The 25523-nt window shown below is 34.0% G+C and overlaps 2 protein-coding genes across 5 annotated transcripts in view; one reads left to right on the top strand and one right to left on the bottom strand.

Moving 5' to 3' along the window:
* LOC148629509 (sushi, von Willebrand factor type A, EGF and pentraxin domain-containing protein 1-like) overlaps positions 1–25212 on the bottom strand; it is a 69487-nt gene extending 44275 nt beyond the window's left edge. For 2 of the 4 annotated variants that reach the window (XM_088552517.1, XM_088552526.1), the window contains exons 1-22: positions 24651–25212; positions 23521–23776; positions 22939–23115; positions 22499–22660; positions 20870–21049; positions 20478–20657; positions 20011–20211; positions 19427–19675; positions 18930–19166; positions 18533–18724; positions 17578–17702; positions 14784–14856; positions 14310–14459; positions 13647–13856; positions 13195–13356; positions 12778–12939; positions 5450–5611; positions 4939–5076; positions 4614–4727; positions 4071–4184; positions 913–1114; positions 247–404 (exon numbers count right to left, since the gene is read on the bottom strand). In XM_088552517.1, coding sequence (XP_088408643.1) covers positions 247–404; positions 913–1114; positions 4071–4184; positions 4614–4727; positions 4939–5076; positions 5450–5611; positions 12778–12939; positions 13195–13356; positions 13647–13856; positions 14310–14459; positions 14784–14856; positions 17578–17702; positions 18533–18724; positions 18930–19166; positions 19427–19675; positions 20011–20211; positions 20478–20657; positions 20870–21049; positions 22499–22660; positions 22939–23115; positions 23521–23776; positions 24651–25145 — 4099 coding nt within the window. In that variant the 5' untranslated portion in view covers positions 25146–25212. Of the gene's footprint in view, positions 1–246; positions 405–912; positions 1115–4070; positions 4185–4613; positions 4728–4938; positions 5077–5449; positions 5612–12777; positions 12940–13194; positions 13357–13646; positions 13857–14309; positions 14460–14783; positions 14857–17577; positions 17703–18532; positions 18725–18929; positions 19167–19426; positions 19676–20010; positions 20212–20477; positions 20658–20869; positions 21050–22498; positions 22661–22938; positions 23116–23520; positions 23777–24650 lie in introns of those variants that run through there. The other 2 variants (XM_088552536.1, XM_088552543.1) reach the window with 2 other exon arrangements.
* The window catches only part of LOC148629506 (uncharacterized), a 204880-nt gene that overhangs the window by 119942 nt on the left and 59415 nt on the right, over positions 1–25523 (top strand). The window lies entirely within an intron of this gene.

Genomic DNA, 25523 nt, shown 5'->3' with positions numbered 1-25523 from the left:
ATTTTAAATTGGCAATCGTTCCTCAAATCATATTAGGTCTATGGTGTTCTTCGAAGAAAAAATGAAATTTAATTTTCGCGTATCTGATCATCTGATCTGTAAAAAAAATTGCAGCTTTCTGTATGTCATTTTAGTATAATTGTCTTTGCATGACATAAAGGCAAAAATATCATAGGAAAACATTACGTAGTCGATGATTAAAAAAGAAAACAATAATAAACCATTATTTTTTTTAAGAAAGACTACCTGTTTCACAGAATTTTCCAGAGAATGTCTTTGGACAGAAGCATTTAAAAGAACTTATGAAATCAACACACGTAGCTCCGTTTTGACACGGTTCATCCAAACATTCATTGATGTTAACGTCACATCTATCGCCTTCATACCCGTCTAGACATTGACAACTAGTAAATTAAAAATTCACAGACACCATGAATACATCACAAATATTTATAGACGACTATCAGGGGATGTAGCAAAGACATGTTTTTAAATATGGAATAGCATGCAAAATGCTTTTAGTTTGAATAAAAATAACATGTAAAATTTGTAAAATAAATATTTTTCTACTACAAAATCTAAAAATGACCGGTACTGTTTAATCATTAAAAATATCAGAAAAGTCCATCCGTATAACCTCTGTTTGTTATTGTTCGTGCCTGTGTCACTCTTCTAGAATCAGAGTCCATGTTTTTATTAGATAGTGGTATAATCCAATTCCTTGTTGTGTGTTCATTGAATAGACTTACAAACTTGCAAAAATACTATTTTAATGAAATTAACGAAACAGACGGAAATAATGAATCTCGAGAAAAAAGGAGGCTCGGAATCATCTCTGCTCCAAGTGTCTGAGATTACAGTTCATAAATAAAAATCTGTTGACATAATCTCTTAAAGTTTATTTGTAATTACGTGAAGCCATTTATGCGATCCACGCATGTAGCATCATTCTGACAGGGAGCGTCGGCGCAATCGTCAGTATTAATTTCACAGTTGATACCTTCATAACCATCTATACATTGACAAGTGTATCCCACTAAATTATTAATACAAGTACCACCGTTCCGGCAGTCCGCTTCCAAACAATTATTCTTCGGAAGCTCGCATCTTTCACCTGTAACACGTAATAAATCGTCCCGACATGTGAATGAGGATTTATAGTGCAGCAGATGCTCAAGATTTTTAGAACTTTAATGGGCCTAGACGGCTATATTATATGTCAATGGAAAGATAAATCAATGTAGTTTTTGAATATTATTCTTTTCTAACTGAAAAGTGGTCAAGCTTTCTACTATGTTGTATTAATTATAGAGGAGGGTCAAAGATCAATCGACCAGAATACACTTTGATAAGTAATTTAAGGGAAATTGTGCGTTGTAAGTATCGAAAACATGTAACATGTGTAGATCACATGTATAGAATTTTAATAAATGTTAAAAATTTACTTTTTCCGACAAAAGTTGACTATTTAATCACCGAACAAAATTGCCTCTAAAACATGGTTGCATTTTAGTGCATTTTCAATTATTAAGAAGAAACAAGACCCCGTAGAATATTACAATGTCATATCTAAATATTCTGTACTTAATAACAAATAAAATTAAAAAAAAACTACGTTCTCGATTTGATCTGCAACATGAGCTATGCAAAATTAGTTTAAATTTTGCAAATTTTTACACATTTAACTATTAATTGTACTACAATTGTATAGTATGGAATCGTTTCCGGATAAATTGTCTAGTTTCCGAGCTGTTGTATGAACAGAGACATGTAAAGAATCGAATGTATCTTATGTTTTGGCGAAAAGACTTCTTGTTTTGAGATTTATTTTTGTACATTAAAAATCATACAAATTTTTTTTTTGCATTGACTTTATATGCTTAAACTTCAAATAAAACGTTTAACCATGAAGCAGGGATTCTCAAACAACACTGTGAACTTTGGCTTCCGGGGGTTCCTCGGAAAAAGGGGGCACTAGAACATTGTTTACCTTTTTGTCAATTTTACACATGAAAAGGACAAATTTCCAATAGACAAGGGGGTGCAAACCCCCAGCACCCCTCCCCATTTTAGTAGTCGTATGAATAGGACACAATGGTAACATAGTTGTTATAGAATATTAGTTCAAAGGAAATATAATTGTGAAGGGCAGGGCGGATCAGGAATATTAGAAAAAGCGAGGGGCCCTGATCAAGACATTTATAAACCGAGGGTACAATCTATCATTAGCTATTTACTATAACTTGTTACAGACTTACTTTTTTGCGGCGTAAACATACGTGTACAGAGCAGTTGTACTCAACATAGTATGTGCTTTGCACATTGAATTGATTGGTAGAATAAAATATCGCTACTTTTGACAGGGTAGTAAAGTTGTTTTGAATGTTTACAATGCCATAATTTTAATTTTCTGGCAGTCAATCACGTAGACCTGTCTGCTTCACGTAAAGAATGAATAAGTGAGCAACCTCCAATCTAATTAAAATTAAATCTTTAATTATGCTACCCTCACTTGGCACATGCCAGATCGTGTATTTTAATCAGACTTAGCCACTTTATGGTTCACTTTTTTGAACGTTAACTGTGATTGGTTATAATCTAAATACCAAAAAAAAAATTAAACTGAATCTTGGATTTTTCACAACTGTAAAAGCATACTCGCTAGCTAAGGGTTACCGTCCCGCCCCCTCTCCTCACGCAAAGGGAGGGACAGGACTGTAACATTTGCCTAGCGAAGATGATGTAAAAACTAGGAATCGGAAATAAGCCACTCATAATTAAACTTCGGTCTATGTGATAAATCTTTGTAACGTTCTTTTTTATCGTCACTTACTATACAGATGACCTTTAAGCAATGCCGGATTTTCCTTCCTTCGTTTAAATCCGGAATGACATCATTTATATAAGAACAGATTGACGGGCGCTTGAGGAAAAACGGAGAATAGATGTTAAAATTTATTTTTTTTATCAAGCCAGAGTTGCTAATTTATTCTTTAAATTTATATATGTTATTCTTATGACTATTTTTGTACTTTTGGTGCTTTGTCTTGACTATGGATATCCTGTTCTTCGTTCTAATTACACAAAACGAACAATGTTTGGCGCTCTATTATTGACTAACAGAAGAAAAAAATATGTCAAAATTTTGTCTATCTGCTTAAAAAGCACTTAAAATATTGATCATGTCAAAAAATAAGTTACTTTGGATACTATTCATGCTTTTCTGTTGTACCAACAGTTTGGAAACAGGACAGATTGTCCGGGAAGTGATTTCGTAGATTACAATTTTAGTATACTTAGTAGATCAAATATGTGAAATTTGCAACTTCAAACTCATTTTCCAAAGCTCATGTTGCAGATCAAATCGAGAACGGTGTGTTTATTTTATTTGTTATTCAGTACAGGATATTTAGTTATACATTGATTGTAATATTCTACAGTGTCTTATCATCTCTTAATCATTGACAATGCACTAAAATACAACCATTTTTAGAGGCAAATATGTTCAGTGTTTAATAGTCAACTCTTTTTGGAAAAAGTTCTTTTTCTACATTTTTTAAATTCCATACAAGTGATCTTTCCATGTTACCTGTTTTCCGATACCTAAAACGATTTCACTTAAATTACTTATCAAAATGTATTGTGGTCGATTGATCTTTGACCCCTCCTCTACTTGCTGCAAGATAGGCAGAAAACTTAACCGTTTTAAACTATGATATAGCCGTATACCCTGTAAGGCCCATTAAATTCGAAAACTAAAACACTTTTTAATACCTGTCCGCAGCACTATTAGAAACTGCAGTAAACAACCACATGTTCTTACATTAACAAAGTTGATATTGAACATTTCATACCGCGAAGAGGTGAAATTACATCATGCAGCAATAAAATTTCAAGTTCAAGACATGAGGGGTTTTCAATTTTTATTTCTGTTCTGACATTTACCCATCTTCGTTTTATAAGTGGAGCAGTTAATTTTTATTTACAAATGGTACGTCGCTTCATTAATAAGATATAAGCCTTATGAATCTTGCAGTGAATTTGAAGACGGCGTCTACAATATATTTTACCTTCATATGCCGCAGAACAAGAGCATGTATAACCGTTTATACCATCCACGCACGTGCCATTGTTCAAGCATGGCTTTGGAATACATTCATCAATGTCAAACTCACACTTTTTGCCTACAATAGCATAATGACGACAGGATTGATACATTTAGTGTACTGTTATTGTTTTTTTTTTCAAATGTAACATTAAAAAAAATAAAATCAGTTTTTAGTGCGAAAACTCAGGTGTTGTGATTAAAGTAAACATACTTCCAAAAAAGACTCCCGCCATTCAGCCCAACGCTAACGACACTTTATTTGTGGCCAAAGTTTATTCTGTAATCTATCACTCAACAAAAATACCCCATAAATGGTATAGCTATATAAACTGAAGTCCATTAAACACGTATACAAAAATACTTTTAATACCCGTCTGCAGCACTAAATGAGAACTACCATGTGTACAACAACACAAATCAACCAGGACTGTGACACTTGGTCTTTGTTCTGGCTCTCACTTACATCATTATATGTTTCCCTATGTTAAAAAATGTGTTTTCCTACCTGTAAACCCAGCGGCACATTTACAGGAGTAATCGATCTTTAGGTCCACACAGGTTCCACCGTGTAAACATGGCTCAGTTTCACATTCATCCAACTCCTTGTCACAGTAGACTCCTGTTATAGTAAAATCAATGAAACAAGTCAACAAACAGTAAAAAGTATTTCATCAAAACATAACTAACCTTAAAACTAAAGATATGTATTAATTCTAACTGTTACTCTTGTCATAACAACATCTTTTCATTAGCACTTCACTTTTCTTACAGCTTGCTACATATAACAGTAAAACCTAAACCCTCTATGTCTTTTATGTGTGGCTACATACCTGTAAATCCTGGAGGACAGATACAGTCAAACCCAAACCCTCCACGACTCTCACATGTAGCTCCATTTTGACATTTATTACCAAAGCACTCATCAAAGTCAATATTCGTAAGCTCGTCTGACTGGTAAGAAGTTCCACCTGTAGAAAATGTCTATAACTTTGAAAAAATAGTATGTTGTTTAGCAACCACAATCATAACAAAGACTCTTTCTCTCCTATTTTTTTCGAATTTTTTAAGAATAAAGAAAGTGTAATTCTTTGCTCTAGCTACTAAACTCAATCTGCAGGAGCCTAGTGTTCGCTTTGGTACACCTGACGTTTCTTTATACAGTTACAAATAACTATTGTAAAAAGTTTGGTAAAGCATTGTCTAAATAAACCAGATTTAATTTGGAATTATTAACATTAAAAAAAGAGGATAACGTGAAATGTGATTAGATCTGATATTGGAAGGTGTTGTTTGTGTTCTGTTGAAAATAAGTTAAAACAAAATACAAGCAGTCATACCAACCACTACAACTTTCTTTATTAATCGATCCAACGTCATCAGTATAACCTCCACCCGGGCATACTAAACATTTAGTATTTCCTTCCTCTGACTGGTATGTATTTCGTGGACAAGGTAAACAAGGTTGCAGTCCTGTTTCTGATACATAACCTTTGATACATTTGCCTAAAACAGTTATAATATAAAACTTTTGATTCAATATAGTACTCATGGGCTTTGTCAGTACAAATCGAAAGAACGTAGAAGCGTTATAGTTTGATCATGGGTGTAAGATTCATCTCTTCATTTTCTACTGACAACAATCGGTATGGCACCTTTTTTCTAATTCTTCTTTCATCCAACATCAATAGTGTGATAATGTCAAATAAAAAAATCATAGTTAAATCTATGGACTATCACTTTTTACTATTGCCTAGAGTCTTCATAAATAAGAAACAAGCGTGGTGCAAACAGCGTAGTTACGACAGGCTCTGGCATAACGTAAGAGTTGTTATATGAAAACTCCATACGCAGGCGCTGAAGGGATACTGCCACAGATGAAAGGAAAGTTGACAATACGAAGTCAAAAATCATCGTGTTTGTCGTACAGTCAATAATTTTCTTTTACAATCGATCTCTAACCCCATTAGAGTTTATATTAGAGATGGAGGAAAAATATCAGAGATGGTAAAACAAGCTAAAACCAGGTCAGATATGCCTATAATGGCCAAATATGAGGCACATAAGGGAACACTATAAAAATACGCGGGTTTCGACGAAGATTACGGTGAAACCACAAATTGTGTCCAAGCGCCTGTGGGATTGAATCCGTGACAGAAAAGGGTCTTCCTTGCCGTTGATAAACCACAAGTTCTCGCTTTGCAATCATATGTTGTTTTTTTTTTATGGAATCGACCATTACATTATATGCGCGGATTAAGGTCCCCAGAAGTTAACGCATACCAATTTTATTTGGGTAGACTTTTTGTCTTGCATATATCGATACCTATATCATGTATTTAATTCATTTTATTTGTGGATATCAGTAGTTTTTTTATAACAATTTTTATGGATTATGTAAGGAAATTCCACTTTACCGTTGATAAACCACAAGTTCTCCCTTTGCAATCATATGTTTTTTATGGAATCGACCATTACATTATATGCGCGGATTAAGGTCCCCAGAAGTTAACGCATACCAATTTTATTTAGGTAGACTTTTTGTCTTGCATATATCGATACCTATATCATGTATTTAATTCATTTTATTTGTGGATATCAGTAGTTTTTTATAACATTTTTTATGGATTCTGTAAGGAAATTCCACTTTACCGTTGATAAACCACAAGTTCTCCCTTTGCAATCATATGTTTTTTATGGAATAGACCATTACATTATATGCGCGGATTAAGGTCCCCAGAAGTTAACGCATACCAATTTTATTTAGGTAGACTTTTTGTCTTGCATATATCGATACCTATATCATGTATTTAATTCATTTTATTTGTGGATATCAGTAGTTTCTTATAACATTTTTTATGGATTCTGTAAGGAAATTCCACTTTACCGTTGATAAACCACAAGTTCTCCCTTTGCAATCATATGTGTTTTATGGAATAGACCATTACATTATATGCGCGGATTAAGGTCCCCAGAAGTTAACGCATACCAATTTTATTTAGGTAGACTTTTTGTCTTGCATATATCGATACCTATATCATGTATTTAATTCATTTTATTTGAGGATATCAGTAGTTTTTTATAACATTTTTTTATGGATTCTGTAAGGAAATTCCACTTTACCGTTGATAAACCACAAGTTCTCCCTTTGCAATCATATGTTTGTTTTTTTATGGAATCGACCATTACATTATATGCGCGGATTAAGGTCCCCAGAAGTTAACGCAACCCAATTTTATTTAGGTAGACTTTTTGTCTTGCATATATCGATACCTATATCATGTATTTAATTCATTTTATTTGTGGATATCAGTAGTTTTTTTATAACATTTTTTTAAGGATTCTGTAAGGAAATTCCACTTTGTTCGGTTACTGCCTCAGCCTGGTAGTTAGTCTCAGAGCATCGTCAGTAAATATTGTCATTAAGTCCAGGCCTAATGGAACAACTGAATCCTTCACTTGCAAGATAAATGTCCTCCCCTTCAATTCTCAATCAATTCTTGAAGTTATGCATTTGTCATTATTGGTCAAGTCAAACTTTTCCTTTATATGATCTTTTTTCATAAATGAACTAGTAAGGACCTCATGTGAACATTTAGCATCCAATAGTATATTATTGTGAAATACTTTCAACCGGAAAAAAATAATATCAAATTTAATCGGGAATATTTTATAATAGTAATGTTTTCCAAGGCTATTGAATTGTTTCCATAGTTAATCTTTGGATGATTAAACATACAAGTATCTGAATAGGTTTTCTTTAGAGGCACTATAATTATTTTTAGGGGGGTTAAAAAGAGTTCACAGTATTAGGTGTGAATGATTCGGATAGTTTTAATGCGACATATTTTCCAGGATGTTTTTAGATATTAATTAATATCCTGGTCCCGTTTTCACAAAGCTGTCGTAACGTTATAAATATCTATACTACTAAAGGAATAGACCGATTTATTTGAGCCGCGACTCCTCTGAAACCATATAAGGTCGGGCATACTTGTGATATGAGGTATAAATGTAGTGTTGTGTACTTCCTAAATTTGTTTTTGAAACCATCTGTTTTCTATGGAAAACGCGAATTTTGGGGAAAATATCCCAATACGGAGACCGTCATTTCTCAGTGTTGTAATACGCTTTCGCGCATGCTCAATCGACTATCCGGATCATGTGTACATGTGTTACACCAATATTGTACGTTCATTATTTTGCTTAATTAAACGACACCCACTATTTTTCCAAGGTGTAAAACTGTCCAGACATGGAAAGGCGCAGAACGTGTCGAAATAAACCTCCCCCTTCTATGTGTAAAGATCTGCGCCAGAAGTTCGGACCCCCCTTTTTAGGTGTAAACTGGCATGACTGCTAAACCCCCTACCCATTGTTTTGAGTAAAATATTTAATTATTTAAAATTCAAGAATTTATTATGCACCTTTTAACTGGGTCGACAAGAACTTTCAGAAAACGAAAGGGTGTTTATCTCCGTTCGTCTCCCGGCGTTTTCCATTTGATAAACAAACCTTTGTACAGTCGTTAAGCATAAAAGTACATGCAAGTTCGATTTTGAGCTAGATAAAAAAAAATATTTTTCGAGTTAGCAAGAGACCACTTTGATAACCTACTTGAAAGCATTATTGGGCGTAATTCCTTGATAACTAACAGGAAATTTCGCTGAATGATAGGACAAAATGCCAGAAAGTTCCCTTTTGACTTTTCTCGCTAATTCAACCATTAAAAAATTGCGAGCGAACAAGTCCCAGTTTTGGAGTTGATCACATATTTGTATATACATGTACATATAAAAGGGTGGTTACGGAGTGCATGTGCGTCTGAAAAAAAAACTCACACGATACATTAAAAATAACCGATATCAAGGAGCAGGGCTTTAACTAATGCTTCTTCTGTGTCTTGTTGTATGAGGGTCTTTAACAATGAAAAAACGTTAATACTCTCAAACCAGACCAAGAAGGCCATCTATAACGTGCACATAAGCAGAATTTTTGATAAAATAAAAATCAAGGTTACTCTCTTGCTGCCCAGTGGCCATGGAGTGAAAACATGGACGAAGCCTCAGGTAAACCAGCTAACAGCACCAGGGTTACAGGTAGAGACTGCTAATATTGATTTAATCGGTCGCAGCAAAAATACGTCATTGACGCAACACATGTCTGGAGCAGGCACATTGTTTACTGCAAGTGTATTTTAAATTGAGTTGGTTTTTTTCCTCAACGGACCTTATCAACTTTTAAAGTCTTCTCTTTGCGTTTGTCGGTGTCGCCATCGTCGTCGTAAAACGTTATCTCCTCCTATACCCCTGAGTCGAATTAAACCTGGGACCAATAAAACAGCTTAAAAGTCCCAGATTTAACCATTTCTTTCCAGGAAAGTGCATTGGCATGAGGATATGAAACTGCTTAGGGACGCACCATTTAACTTCCGTGGGGGGAGGGGGTTCTATGGTTGTTAAAAATATTTCGATCCTAACTTTGGAGAAAAGATAATTTGGTAAGAAATAGTTAAAAAATAAGTAATGTGAATAAAAAAGGAAAAAGAATAATTCGCTTACATGCGTTAGTAGAGTACTTTGTGCGTTCAGCGCAAAACAAAAACAATTCTGAGTCAAAAGAAAACCAAGTCCCCACTCTTAAACAACTAAAGCAATTTGAAGAAAAATGTACACTATTAATGTATAATAGATGATCGTATATCCTTGACAACGATTACTCATTTTGTTGGGATTCGTCAAATTAGTACCGTGTCCACAATCGACCGCGATTTCGTGGGCATCCTCTAGTTACCTATTATGTCAAAAGTATAAATTCTGTTCACTCTATTTGAACTATATTCAGGATATTATTTAATACTGTGGTATGAAAAAATATCATGTGTACAATTAGGAATACATCTAGCTTTTTCACAAGAAATTATAGTAAATATCATTATTTAAGTAGCACTCCAGCTGAGAATCATGCAAAATGTGATTCATGGGTGAAAAACCTACATATTTTTATTTTTTGACATTTTGTTCGAATTGCCACAGTAATCAGAAATTAACATTCAGTTTTTCATATAACCAGTGTTCTTAGGAGATAAAAATTATACAGAATGCACAATAGATTTCAAAAACAAGGGAGATAACTCTGTAAATGACACTCAAATACAATAGAATCTATTGGATTTTCAATGTTTATTATCTTCTGAGAGCCGACAGATTGGAATGAATAATTATATATTTCATAATAAAGACCCAAAAAAAAACAAATTAATTACGAAAATTAAAATATGTTGCTTTTTTTGGGACATTTTTCAGATTTTGCAAAAACTACTACTTAAGAAGTGGAAACAATAGGTGTGGAAAATTTTTCGTAGGGAAATAATATCCTCCGGATAAAAAATGATGTGAAATAATTTGAATAATCCCATTTGGGAATCAGCGCTTGAGATATGTTTTTGTTTTGATGCTAATGGTCAAAACAACAAATATTTAATTCAAGTGCCGAATACCAAAAGGTATTATCCACTACCAAGAGCACACTCACGGCATGTCTGTTTACAATCGAATCTAAATATAAACAACCAATATTTCTCTTTGTTTTTCCATCTAGGATAGAAAAAAACATCTATGCTTTATTTTTTTTTCTGAAAGATAATCGGCAGACTTAATCATTATTTTTTTCAAAATAACAAATAAAAACTTTTGGATAGGGGTCTGTAGGAGGGTCGGTAGGGTGACCGGAAACATAACACATTTTTAGGCCTAATAGGATGGTCTATTTATTACTCCAACAGTGCTAGAGGTTATCTGGCAAGCTATTTTGTTGCAAAACACATGGCAATGAGGAATCTGTTGAGTTGGGGCAGTCCAATTAGCTGTCCATTACTGTAATATGAAGTTTCGGGGACTCTACGTTATGCATATAGCCATTATGTACACGTAAGAGTACAGTGTACTTGTAAGTACATTCCCGAGGAGCTCCAACGATTTTTAGTTTTGCTATATATGTATATTTCAGACTGCATGTACTGACAACTCTTAATATGATTTTTAATTAAACCATTTTTTGTTTATGACTTCATGCCAATAAAGTAAAGTTTGTACATGTACATAAAAATATAATTTTAGTCACATTCATATTTAAACATTTGTTAAAAGGGTGGGAATTTTATTAAGTATTAAGACATTAATACTATACACATTGAAAAAACTAAGTTTTGTTAAATTGTGAAGAGGATTTACAGGATTAAATGAAATAGTGATTCTTAAGTTAATGACAGTGCTGTGAAGTACTGAATGTAGATACACTTTATGTTGATTCTGAAATAAGTACTATAGTATAGTAAACATTTTCAGGCTATTTAGAAGTTGATAAAATTGTTTGATACAAGATTTAGTTGAAATATTGGTTTTGAAGTTTTAACTGGGAGCCAGTATCGATGGATTTAGCCTTAAAGTCCTTCATATATCGGTATTGTAATTTTGATTCATAAGATTTTTGAATGTTTTCTGTTGTGTACATAACTGTCAGTGGGAAAACTTTACAGTTTTGCAGTTTTATCCTCTTTTGATAGAGAACTGTTTAACTAGGACTAATGTGAAATCAAAGACCTTATATATGTAAAAAAAAATTCGGTCGTATATTGGTATGGTGCTGACAGCGGCGTCATCGGCGACAGCGTCCGTGTCGTCGTCGTCGTCGTCTATATTCACTTGGTTTTCGTGCGATGACTTTAGTTATGGTTGATCAAATGTTATAAAATTTTGATATGATTTTACTAACTACTAAAACAATGCTCCTATTTAATTTTGAGTTTATGGCCCCTACCGTTTTCAAATTAGGACTATCCATTTATCTGACAGATACAACACCGTTGGTTTCTGTTAATCTAAAAAAAGAACTGAGAGTTCAGAATTTTACTAACAAAGGTAACGTACATAAAGTGAAATGGTCAATCCTTAACATGACATATCAAGTTCAACACATCCATGCAAGTACACCTTCAAGAAAGAAGCATTGTTATACGTATATGACTTGTCTTAATGGTTATGGCAAGCCATTGTGGAATTTGTTCCCCATTTAGATGTATAGTAACATATGTTAATGGATATTTATCAACATAATTCAGTTATTGATATCAATAAATGAAAGAGTTTTCTAGACAATGCAAACACATTCAAGACAAAACGTATGTCTGTTCAGTCAAATGTGCTCTTCGGGAAATATTGTCTGCGTCCATACTTGCCCCTGGCAATACCAGTCTGTGTCCACACTTGTTTGAATAACAGATTAATTAATTAATTCACATATGTTGGCCAAGAGGGAGTTACATGTAAAAATTGTCAATTTTTCCATTCGTGTTTTGCAAAGTTCTGTCATTCCCGTCGAAGATGGTTTTTATATCACACTTCATACCAGAGACTGACGAAGGTACAAGGATTTGATTTGTACCGTGCAAAGATTTTAACAAATTAGCTATTGGAACAAGGCTATGTTTTTAGAAGACCAAAAAGCCTCACTTCAAACGTTTTAAGGTTGACATCACAAACCTGATAATTAATTATTATGGTGTGGCCATCTCCACCATAAGAACTGACTTGTTCACAATGTCTTTACAGAATGATTGACAATAGACTACACATTCCAACTTGTTATTTCAAGTCTGGTCAATGAATACATACCTCTACACATATCCTGTCTTCTCATTCCCCTGTTGTTTGTTGTAGTGTTGCGTGGACATGAAATACACAACACCTGCCCATAAAGGTTTTGATAGGTTCCTATTGGACAAGTCGTACACTGTTCTAATCCATCCTTAGAAAATGTTCCAGGTTGACAAAGTGCTGACGATACAGTCATAAATGTATTAACACTCCATATTTAAATGATTTATTTTGCTGCTGAGCTATCTTTTAAAATAGTGAAGAAAATACGATGCATAGGCAAACTTTCTTTCTTTTGAAGTAGCATTTTCTGCTTGTATTTTTGTATTTTTTTATTACATATTTGCTGTCTTCTTTGAAAAAAATAATGTTTTAAAATCTTTTCATTGTTATTTTTTGTAAGAATGAAGTAAAATGTATTATAAAAATACATACCAATGCACTCTCCTTTACTTTTTGAGTTATTGTAATGTGTAGATGTTAGTTTTGGACATTGTCTGCAGGACAGTTGACCTTCGTTCGGTTGGTAGTATCCCCTAAGGCAACTATCACATTCTTTAGTTTCTACGTTCAACATTGTGCCAACGGGGCATTTCACTGAAATAAAACGGGAAATCTAAATAGTGGGAAGCCAATTTCACTCGGTTATTATAAATACTTTTGTGAAGGTAAAAAATTATATCATTATTTATTAGAACAGATAGTTTTCGTGTTTTCGTTATTAAATGGTTCCTTGCTTTCTCGCAGAGTTTCTATTTTTTTTTCTCTCTATCTTTCTAAGTACGACCATCTTGTGTTAATTCCATACTACACGTATTGATTTGAATAAGGACTGGCCAGTTTAAGTAAAGTACGAAAAGTGAAAAGGCCACAACTATGTTACTTACCACATGACGTATTGATCAATATACTTCCATTTTCGCACTGGTATGTTGCTTCTTCCGAGTCCGTTAAGTTGGCAAATTGCATTCTAACCCTTCCGTTCATCTTTAAATCCCAAATTCCACTGCTTGCCTCCGCCTTTACTGTCTTGATTACTTTTTCTACTGACTGTTCTAATTTTTTGGAGTCCTTTCCTCTTATCTTTATTTTCTTTCCTGAACAATTAATGAACATAGTCTCGAAATTAACCTTTTTTTTTCGGTGTAATTCGAACTTGTTCAAATCCTGAAATTGTTCACATGTTGTTTTGTAAACATGCATGTATTCCATCTTGAGCATGCGTTATATATCTCTGTCAGGTGTGTACCCTATACCATGATTCCCTTTAGTTGAACTTAACCCTTGATCTCGAGGTCAACTCTATTATCTCTTTTCACTATAACCGCCATGTTAACTTGACCTTTGGCCTCAAAGTCAGGTTTTGGTACTTTTTATGTAAAAATTGTACAGGCAAGACTTTATGTTACCATTTTATATATTTTGGGGTTTTTTTACAAACAAGGATGTATAACTTATACAAAGATGCAAATGCATGCCCTCGTGTGGAAAAAAGTTTGGCAGGGTTGTTGTCTCGTTGACACCTTCCCTTTTCTAACTTTATTCTCTACCTTTAAGTATGAATGTGAAGGTTATAGCATATGATTTCTTTTTCTTTTGACTCCTTTGTTTACGTATGATTTTTTTCTGACGTCTTCTGTAATGTCTTCTCACACTTCTCTTGTTTCTATCATTGTAGATCAACTTTACTCTGTTAAATTCTGAAAAAAAGTTTTTATTTTTTTACTTCAACATATAGAACTGAAATACAGCCCCAAAGAAACATGTTTCCTTTAGTTTTAATTGTTCAGTGTTCAACGAATATCAGTTTTTATCAACTGTTTCATTAGTATGTTCCCTACTGTAGTTTGTTCTGATGTCTGTACATAATACAAATTATGCATTTTGGATGAAGAAGTTGACTAATTCTAAAGAAATTAAAATTATCAACCTAAAATTTATAACTTTGGTAGTCTAATCTGCCTAACTTTTAACACTGACTACTAGTAGTTGGTTACAATTTTCAGGTTTCACCAAGAACTTACCCTGATCTTCTTCACAAGTAGCCACAATACTGTCGATCTCACATTCTATGCTGTTTCCACACAACGAACTTATCTGAAATTCAGTACAAAAGTTTTAGACACAATTTCAAAACTGTGTCTGATAAGTGATCATTTTAATTTATATCATAAAAATGTAACAACGCTTATTTCTATGAAATTCTCAACTTTGATCAAATTAAACTTTTCAACTGTAACATACATTTTTTGATGCACATCAGAAATTATAATTAATAAGACATAGCGGTGCGGACGGCTAAGGATTTTTTCTAACTTTTAATGGGCCTAGAGGATATACGGCTATATCATATGTCAGTGGAAGGATAAATCAATGTAGTTTTTGAATATCATTCTTTTCTAACTTTCCTAGCACACACACCCTTTTCTGAGGAACCCCCGGCTGGCACCCTTCTTTTCACAGTGTGGATCTGCCACAGCAGAGGATATTGCATTACAAGCATCAGCCTGGCGCACAATTAAACATCATAAGACGTAAATATTGTGACAAAATGCATGTACATGTTTGCACATGCTTCCATGCAAAGTTCAAAGTTCACAGTTTATGTATAGTCACATTTATTACGAAATCCAGCCTTATCGTGAAACCCCGAGTCGCATTTTTTGTTTGAGAATCCCTGATTCATGGTTAATCTTTAACGTTTTATTTGAAGTCCAAACATATAAAGACAAATGCAACAACAAAAATATGTATGATTTTTGTATGTACAAAAATAAATTACAAAACCTTCAGTCTTTTCATCAAAACGTAAGGTAGACTAGATACTTTACATGTGCCCCCTTCATAATACAGTCCGGAAACTAGACAAATTTCCGGAAACGATTCCGTGTTATACAATTTTAGTACAATTAATAGTTTAAATATGCGAAAATTTGCAACTTCAAACTCATTTTGCAAAGCCCATGTTGCAGATCGAATCGAGAACGTTGTGTTTATTTTATTTTTTGTTCAGTAAAGAATACTTAGATATACATTGTAATATTCTACGGTATCTTATTATCTCTTAATCATTGAAAAGGCAATAAAATGCAACCAATTTTAGGGGCATTTTTGTTCGGTGATTAAATAGTCAACTTTTGTTGGAAACAGTTCTTTTTTACATTTTTTAAATTCTATACATGTGACCTTTACATGTTACTTGTTTCCTAATACCAACAATCAATGATTTCACTTAAATTACTTATCAAAATGTACTGGGGTCGATTGATCTTTGATCCTTCCTCTAATTAATGCAAAATAGCAGGAAACTTTACCGTTTTTTACTTTGATAAGTACGATATTCAAAAACTACATGGATTTATCTTTCCATTGACATATGATACAGCCGTATACACTCTAGGCCCATTAAACTCGAAACCTAAAGCACTTTTTGATACCTATCCGCAGCACCATATAATTCTACAGATAGATATTCGACTTTAAGACTTAAGTAATTCCGAGACAGCATATCTGAGTGCAAGGAGAGGATCTTGTCGCATGTTTAGTGTCGAATGAAATCATGTTCTCTTAACAAGTAAAGATTATTTTGAAAACTATGCTTGGACAAATAACTACAAATGCTTAGTATCATATTTTAAATGTTGAGATTGATAACCTTACATTTCATGAGCTACAAAGATTTTTTTAAGAATCAGGACAAGGTGTACCGCGTCGTGGTAAACCAACGTTTAAATAAACCGCACGCATGTGACCTATGCCTTCACTCTTATGAGGCTGACTTTATAGCTGATCTGATCCGAAAGAAAGAATATCGTTTAGCTAGATCCTTTAATCTCAGTTTATATATATAGATGACATATTATCTTTAAACAATCCTAATTTCGGGGATTTGATACATCGCATCTACCCCAAAGAACTTGAAATAAAGGATACTACAGACACTGTGAAGTCAGCCACATATCTTGACCTACACTTAGAAATCGATGGTAAAGGAAAACTATTGACCAAACTTTACGACAAACGTGATGACTTTTCATTCAAACTTGTCAACTTTCCTTTCATCTATGGTAATATCCCTTCAGCACATGCGTATGGCGTGTTCATATCACAACTCATACATTATGCCAGACTTTTTGTATCGCGCTAGAATTCTAATAAATAGGCTTCAGGATCAGGGTTACATGTATGTTGCTACAAGATTGAAGTCATCACTACAGAGGTTTTATGGTCGTCATCATGAACCCGTGGATCGTTATGGTGTATCCATCTACGCCATGAAAACTGATTTATTCAACGTGTCCTAATTTTCCTTTCCTCGTTTGTCTACCCCGGACTTGAATTTTTATGAGCAACTCGGCGGGTGTTTCTAGAAAAGCAGAGGACGCTTACCCTACCGGTGCACCCGGTACATGCTCCCAGTTTTTAGTGGAGTCCGAGTTGCTCATTTGCTTTTGTTACTTTGTATGTATGATTTTAGTTTCTTCATGTTTTTTGTTGTGTGTATATTTTCCGTGTATGGTCTTTGTCCCTGGATTGCATTCTTTTGGTTACCACTATAACCTTGGTTCCCTTGTTTATTTTTTTTTTTAGACAAACAGTGTACCAGTTGGGTAAGTATTATCTGTATTTCTAGTAAATCCCAGCGAGTTATTTCGGATAAACAAAAACGCCATTAGTTAGGATATATAAACCGAATTTAATCAACACAATGGCAGATGATAAATTGATATGCATTGAACGCGCTCAAAATGAGAGTTTTTGACTTTGTTCAGTTGCTTATCCAAAAGGATATATTTGGTTGAAAAAAGTACATCTTACCCTTTCACTGACTTGTTGGTTAAATATTGATTCAATTTTATTCACCATGAGTTGTTCTCCACAAGGCACATTGCCAATATATGTGACTGATGCTGGTTGTATTACACTATTTGATAATGTCTCCACTGGAATATGAAAGTGATTTAAGGAGGAAGATCTATGGTAAGGGACACAACTCTTACAAATCATCGGAACTTTTGTATTCAGCAGTTTACATTAAGCATCTCATGTAAGCATCAAAGTAACTTGGACTGCTTTCATTCTGTTTTAAATGAAAACTTGATAGGCTTTGGTGATATTGAATATGATACAAACATATCACTGATTTCAAGAGTTATGTGCCTTACCCTAGGTCTACCTCCCTAAGATCCATTACAACTCAACACTTGTTCTTTATCGTACACAGCATATAAAGAAATGACACAATCAGCGAAGAAATGTTGTATAAACTATCAAATTATAACAGTCACATTGAACATAGGGAACCTTTGCAATCTAATATTAGAAGTAAACAATACGTTGGGACATTCGTGAACATGCTTTGTGCCAAATGCGACACCATTAAATAAATAAGGACACTTTCTGGACAAAACAAGCTAGTAAAAAATCGCTTTCAGCAAATTACGTATGGAATTGTAGGGGTTTTTTTTTGGAATGTCGATCAAAAGCTCACAAGAGCTTATGTTCCTTACTTTGTACTATATGCCGAATCTAAGTAAAACTGATTTAATATATATATATATATATATATATATATATATATATATATTTATTTATTTATTTATTTAAGGTTACTTAACGACGTTAACTAAACAAAGATTCTCAATTTATATGACACTCGTCGAAAATTAATGAAAAGAAGAAAAAGAAAGAAGTACTAGCAATAACATTTTGCTTATCTAATGCTGAGAAATAAGTACAATGTAAACTCTAAATTAGACTATATTGGGTATACCAGAACAGTCTGGAATGGGTAGTTTATCCTCAGGTCTCCATTTATGGTCATAGGCACAGAAGTAGTCGTCAGCCGGGGGTTTTGCAAATGCAAATCCCTCGTTACAGGATACTCTGCAGTGGACACCCTCATCGGTCTCGAAGCAGTCACGTTTACCATTGACTGGTGCTGGAGGGTACTGGCAAGAGTGCGCTTGTATAAAAAATGTTAGTGTATTACTCTATCATGAATTATCATGAATATTTTCATGTCATGGTACAAATTAGGACTTTTTATATCAAACATCTTTAGAAATAGAAACTTGTTCTAAATGAGGAAAAAATATCATGAGTATAGTGTACAGCTTTTTAAGGCATTATAATCGGCATTGAGTACTTGAAATAATTAATTCACTTACGAATTACATTGATGATGATGTTGCAGGTATTGTTATTTCCACTAGAATCAAATGCTTTATAAACTATTGTAGTTTCTCCTTGAGGAAATAAACCTGGCGCATGATTCCGCTCCACTAGCTCAACTGTTCCAGAATTGTCACTGAACTCAGGTTCTTCCCACGTGACGTTAGCATACGGCTCTGATGTGACAAATGGGAATGGAGATACGCAGCGGTCTACCATGGGTGGAGTCCTGTCTGTACCGAGAATTGTATTCAAATCATCAAAAAATATTTCAAGGAGTGATCAGTTGTCATTTTTTGTAAAAACAAAATACAATAATAAGAAACATCATTGGCGTCCGTATACACATTCCGTGGGCACTTCATTAATGATCGTGGAATATTACTAATATTCACGATGTTTATTTTAAGATTTTCATAGCATTTTCTATTTGACTCTTAATTTGTGAACATTTCATTTCGAATAAGCTTTGTGTGGAGAGAAACATTCTTACCTCTGACACGGACAGTGAATGAACATTTCACCTTGTTCTCACTTAAATCTTCAGCAATATACTTTACTTTGGTTATACCAATTGGGAACCTCTTTGGTGGTTCAATGGCAGGTACGACTTTGAGTCGTGGTCTGATACCGGAATTGTCAAGAGCTACAGGTGGTTGCCATGACACTTCAGCACTACTGTCGTCAGCATCGGCGTCTGTATACACATTCCGTGGGCACTTCATTATTGGTGGACTGGTATCTAAATTAAAACATACGTTCTTTTCTCGTCCTTATATATATTCCTCATTTACGAAAAAAATCAGCTCTGCATAAGAAATTTTCACTTCAGATTGATGACATAACGAAGTGTTAAAGGTCAAAAACTTATTTAGCTTTCAACCAACAACTAATGATTAAGCCGATTTTATTGCCCTCAATTTGTTACTTTTTGGCCAAAACGTATTATTATTTTTTTATCCTTCGATATTGATTCAACCAAATGAACCTTCGTCTATAAGTAAAGCCAGTTTCGTCCGATACAAAAAAATCATCTTAACACGACAAACGTTGATAAAACCCTTTTAATTACCATACCTTCACAGTGTGTCATTTCTCCCTCAGACGATGGTGTCCAGAGTCCATCAGGGGTACACTGCTTTGTAGGCGGTCCCATTGCTGAATACCCATGATAGCAAGATATTTGGCAGGTCGTTCCGAATGGAACGTCACCTTTGGTACACGCCGATGGAAAGATTTTTCCGTCTTTAACCAAAGGCAATGGTCTGCAAGTTATTTCTAATGGAACAAAACAATAGTCAGATATTTGTATGTTCATATTATGTTTTTTCTTTTTCTTTGTAAATTTGCTTGTTTTACTTTTTGGGTCACATATTGATATTTGACACTTCACGTTATTAAAAAAATAATATTGCTTTCAAATGGCAATGTTTTGGGTTGTCGGTACTAAGAAAGATATTTGGTTATTTTTGTGCCTATGGTTTACCTTTGGACAATATAAAAGCAGATGTGATTTTAAATTCCTAAAACCCTATTTAACTTACCTCGACATTTCGTGTTGATTCCAGCCCACGCGGCTATGGCTAGACATTGTCTTTTCCTAGAACCAACGAGTTTATAACCCAGATCGCACGAAAACCGACAGACGGTAGAAAAGAGAAATCCATCCTTGTCGCATACAATCTTCCCATTCTTAGGCTTTGGTAGTGCTGGGCATGTCTTCACTGAAAGCAGAAACCTAGTTTATCGAATTCGTTACATTATTGTAAAGTTTTATCATGAAACAGCGAAAGATAAAAACATCATAAGTATAATAGTAACGAAGTATGAAATTAAATAGCTAGTTATATAAGTATCTAGAAGATTGGCTGATTATTTGTGCTTTTGTAGAAAAAAAAGATAGATTTATGCTTTGAACCAAATGATTTATACTGACTGATGCATTCTGTTGGTTTTCCGCTCCATTCGGCATTCTCTTGACAGATTCTGAGGCTGCTTCCTTTCATGTAATATCCTGGCTTACAACGAATACCGCATGCAGCATTAAAAACATTTTCACATTTGTCATTGACAAAGTATCCGTTCCTTGGTGCTGTCAGTGCAGGACATCTCATAGCTAAAGTTATGTGTAGATACAAAAAGATGTGATTATAGACATATACAAAATCCGTCCATTGTAAGCAGGGTTAAAATTTGTATAGCTGCATGTTTTACTTTCGAAACATGTGAATTATTGCTAGTTTTCGCAAATTATGAATGTTTTAACAATTTTTATTCCATTAACAAATTATTTTGAAGTACATGCAGTTTCGTTTTCTTATGAGAGTAAATACACGACGGCAAATTCTTAGATTCTATGGAATTAATCTTGTTATTGAATTTATTAAGTTCATTTCAATTTGATCGTATAATCGAATTATGTTTAGTGTCCCATTTATATACAATAAAACCCAGGGTGCACAAGCATACGCACTGTGCTACAATCAACCGAATGTTTTTCATTACCATTGAAGCCAACGGCGACAAACAGCGGTGATTTTATCGACATTTGTTCCCATTTTCAAAATGTATACCGGCCATGCATTTTCCGCTTACTTAAACTATAAAAATGAGTATTTAGTTTCAATTTTGCATTTTTTTTTTTTTTTTGGCAATGGACATAGTTTTTACCGTTAATGGTTTACACCGTTTCTTATAACGATTGCCTACACATTCAAGTGCAATATAACGAAAAATGCACGCATTTTCACTACATTTTCATGAGACATAATTAAAGAGTTTACAAATGCAAAATTGGAACTAAGTACTTATATTTATAGTTTAAGTTATCGAAAAAATACATGGTGGATATACATTTCCTTTTTTAAGTTAAAAAATGTCGACTTCTCGTCCACGTTGACTTCCGTTAAAATCTTGGTTCCCTTGATGTGATTACTCTTTTGTAACCGTGATAACCCGAATGTTTTAAATCAAAACAACTGGTTACAAAGAAGTTCGAGTAATGTTTTCGTTCTCTCAAAATTTAGCGATCTTGGGGTCGCTTATGATATTGACCAGGGAACCAGATATATATGTATATGTATGACCTATTAAGTTGATTGTAATGAGCCCTTGTTTCTGAATCGGAAACTGGGTGACGTTCAAGGCTAACCGATCATTTCATCTTTTAATGTAAACTTCCCGTTCTCATACAAGCAAAAAAAAAAACACTCGTAAAACAAATGTGTATGATATTTAAGAAGCACATTTTGATCACGAATGATTGTTTGTTGGGGTTTAACGCCCGAGCAGCAATATTTCAGCTATATTCAGGCGAAATGAAGCTAGATCTTTGACACTATGGTGGTAAACACGGCACCGATCAGCAGCTTAATGTGAAGTAGTAATATAAAGTATGTAAATCATATCCGAACGTAAAATACAGAAATTATGAGTGAGAGAAGTCGCTACTAATATTCTAGCGACTTAATAAAAAGTAGCTCAGTGCGTTTGATTGATTGCAGTACACCGCGTACACTTGTCCAGCCTTTCTGACATGATGCTATAAAATTTAATTCAGCTTTACCTACACATCCTGTGTTATTGAAATCCCTATACCCCTTTTTACAAACACATTGTGAGACATCAGTAGATCCCTTAAAGGTTGTGTGGTTTTCATCCGGACATCGTGTGCATGATCTGACATCCCCTGGTACTGCGCGTGATTTGTATGTACCTGGTGGACAAGCTGAAATAAAAGGTTTAAATTCAAGTGACATTTCCAGATAGCTAAGACACTATTGATCAGATGCATTGGGATAGATTGCAAATTTGGCGTATAACTAGTTAATAGACAGAAAACCATGGCTTTGTTCCGGCTCTTATATACTCCGTTTTTAATCCTTTAAATTGTCAACGAAAATGAGCATGTAGTCGACTCTATATTATGACTTATGAGTACTACTAGTTAGTGAAAATATCAACATGCCTGTTCTATATAATATGCAATATATGGTGACTACATACGTTTACAGGAATCTACCCGACCGTTGCCATAGTATCCCGGTTGACAGATACATTCGTAGGTTCCTGTGTATGTTCCACAGTTACACGAGGCTTTCTTGTCACAACATTCGTAACCTTCATAACACAGGTTGTCACATTTTTCTTCTGGTTGTTGGATAAAATCCCCGCGACCTAAATCTGGAAAATTGCACTGTTATACATGTTTAATGATTCAGTGGTACGAAACGCATCGAATTGTTTAATCCATAATACGTATTTCATTTCAAAATATCTCTGGAGCTAGTATTTATTGGGCATGTACTGGGGTACGTATTTATTCAACAAGTCTGCAACCTGGTTTAAACAGCTATCTTATTTGATTAATAAGAAACAGTTACAAAATAACTTCTTGAATTTCTCCAAGAGGGTGTGCGTATTGCCGTTATGCATTATACTTTTTTATATCTCAGTATTTTTTTTTTGTTTGTTTGTTTGTTGGGGTTTAATGTCCGAGCAGCAATATATATCTAAGTATAGAGGTTATAAAAGAATGAATAAAACTTTAATTAAGAATGAAAAGTGATGAACTGGTGAACTTGTTACCTTCATGGAGTGCCCGTCTAGCTAAGGATTCGAATTCCTCGAAACTATCCAGGATATAGCTGGTTTCATTCTTTGGTTCGGAGGACATGTCCCACAGTTCATCTCTATTACCATTGGCGATCCCAAATGTAAATATTTTGACACCACTTTCCCTGATTCTTTTAGCTTCGTGTCTTGGATCCCCGCCATTAGAAAAACCATCCGTTATCAAGAAAATTGCTTTCTCGGAATTTCGGCGTGCTTTGTTTAAAACTTTCTGGAACACGCAAAATAAGTTTAGATCGAATCAAAAGATTATACATGTACGTAGATAAAATAATCAACAAAATTTTTTTAAAATTCTAATATGACCTGATAAGTCTTGTGATGACTTTTACCCACTCTGATATCATTGTCGGTTTTATATCGAAATTAGATTTTAGAATTAGTAATGGCACGTTTCTCCATTATATTTTGATAACTTTCGTGCATCTGACGTGTTCTTCTTTCTACGTACGTAACTTTTTTTCTAAATTTAGATTTTATTTTTTCAAGTTCTGCGATGAATGTTTACAGTTGTAAATTTTGACAGAATTCTTCAAAAATAAATGTTATTGATTATAACCTACAACTTTTATCTATCGTAATGAATACATTGATAAATATTCCATGAATGTGATAACAAGCTATGAATAAGCTTATACATGTTATAGTATACATATTGTAGTAATTTGAGCAATTATTTATACAAATAGCGTGGATAAGGATCTAGCGTTGATGGACAAGACGCACGTTTTCAATATATTAGGGTGATCACCGCTGTGCAGTTTGTCAAACTTTTTTTCTTTATTTTTGGTTCCAGTCTATTAAGAAAGTTGTATGAGAGTCAGTAACCTATAGAACAAAGAAAGTTCAATAAATCTCTTCTCGGTGGGGTTAAACATCTGTTTTAATTTATGTTAAAAGGTTTCTTCAATTTTTCCAAATGTACAAATCAAAATCTTAAAATTTTCCCAGGGAACACGTACCATGTTATTCACGGGTAATGCATGTTAGCCTTCAATTTCCCACTTTCATTATTTTTCAAATGGTTGAGATTTTACACATTAACTCTATAGAACGATATTTGCTATTAAACAATGCGTTCCTACCTTAGCCTCTCTAAAAGCCCCTAATGTATATGTACCTCCTCCTCTGTATTTAATCGTTGGCAGGTCATCCTCGATCAGTGTACATTTGTGTTTCTCTGAATGATACGGAGTTATATAATCAATTTGTCTTAACACTAACCGTTTGGATGAAAATGTTATCACAGATACTTTTGTATGGTCTTCATCCACGACAAAATCAGCAAGTAATTTCCTCACGAACTTCAATTCATTTCCAAAGTTGCTTTTTCCAACGCTAGCAGAGCTGTCAACTAGAAATATTATATCTAACTTTGTCTCCGATGAACTCCTAAGTAAATGAATGTGTTTTTTCAACACAGATCCTAAGAGCTCAACTTTATTTTTTGACGTATCATCAGTAAGCTGTGTAGAATGTCTATGATCAATTAAATTTTCGTCTCTAAAACACGAAGTTGATGGAATATAAATGACTAGTAGAAGAAAAATTCGATGTAGACGAAATAATTGCCAGTTCATGTTTGTAGAGAAATCAGAATAACTAACTCCATCAATCACTTACATCGTTGATAACACTGAAATATGATTCCCTGAATGGTATGACGTCATCGTTTCTCTTTCATAAAAGTTTTTTTTCTTTTGGTGTTTTCATCCTGAAACCGGTGCTTTTTATCACATCTTTAATCTTAGAATTTCACTTTTGTTTTGTTTGTATACGACTATTTTAAATCATAACTTAAGAAATCGTGCTTTCTTCCAGAAACTATTCGTGTCCGTCTGTCTGTCTCCAGTTTTCTTTGGTACCAAAACTTAAAGTGGTGCGATAAAGTTGTATATTCACCGCTTCGAGATTTAAAAGTAGGAGATATATATTAGAATCTTTTTTTTTCACATTTC

The sequence above is a fragment of the Perna viridis genome, chromosome 1 (assembly GCF_037379345.1).
Source record: "Perna viridis isolate PV_CMFRI_1.1 ecotype Kerala chromosome 1, ASM3737934v1, whole genome shotgun sequence".
Classification (NCBI taxonomy): Eukaryota; Metazoa; Mollusca; class Bivalvia; order Mytilida; family Mytilidae; genus Perna; species Perna viridis.
This window is presented reverse-complemented; position numbering and strand designations above follow the sequence as displayed.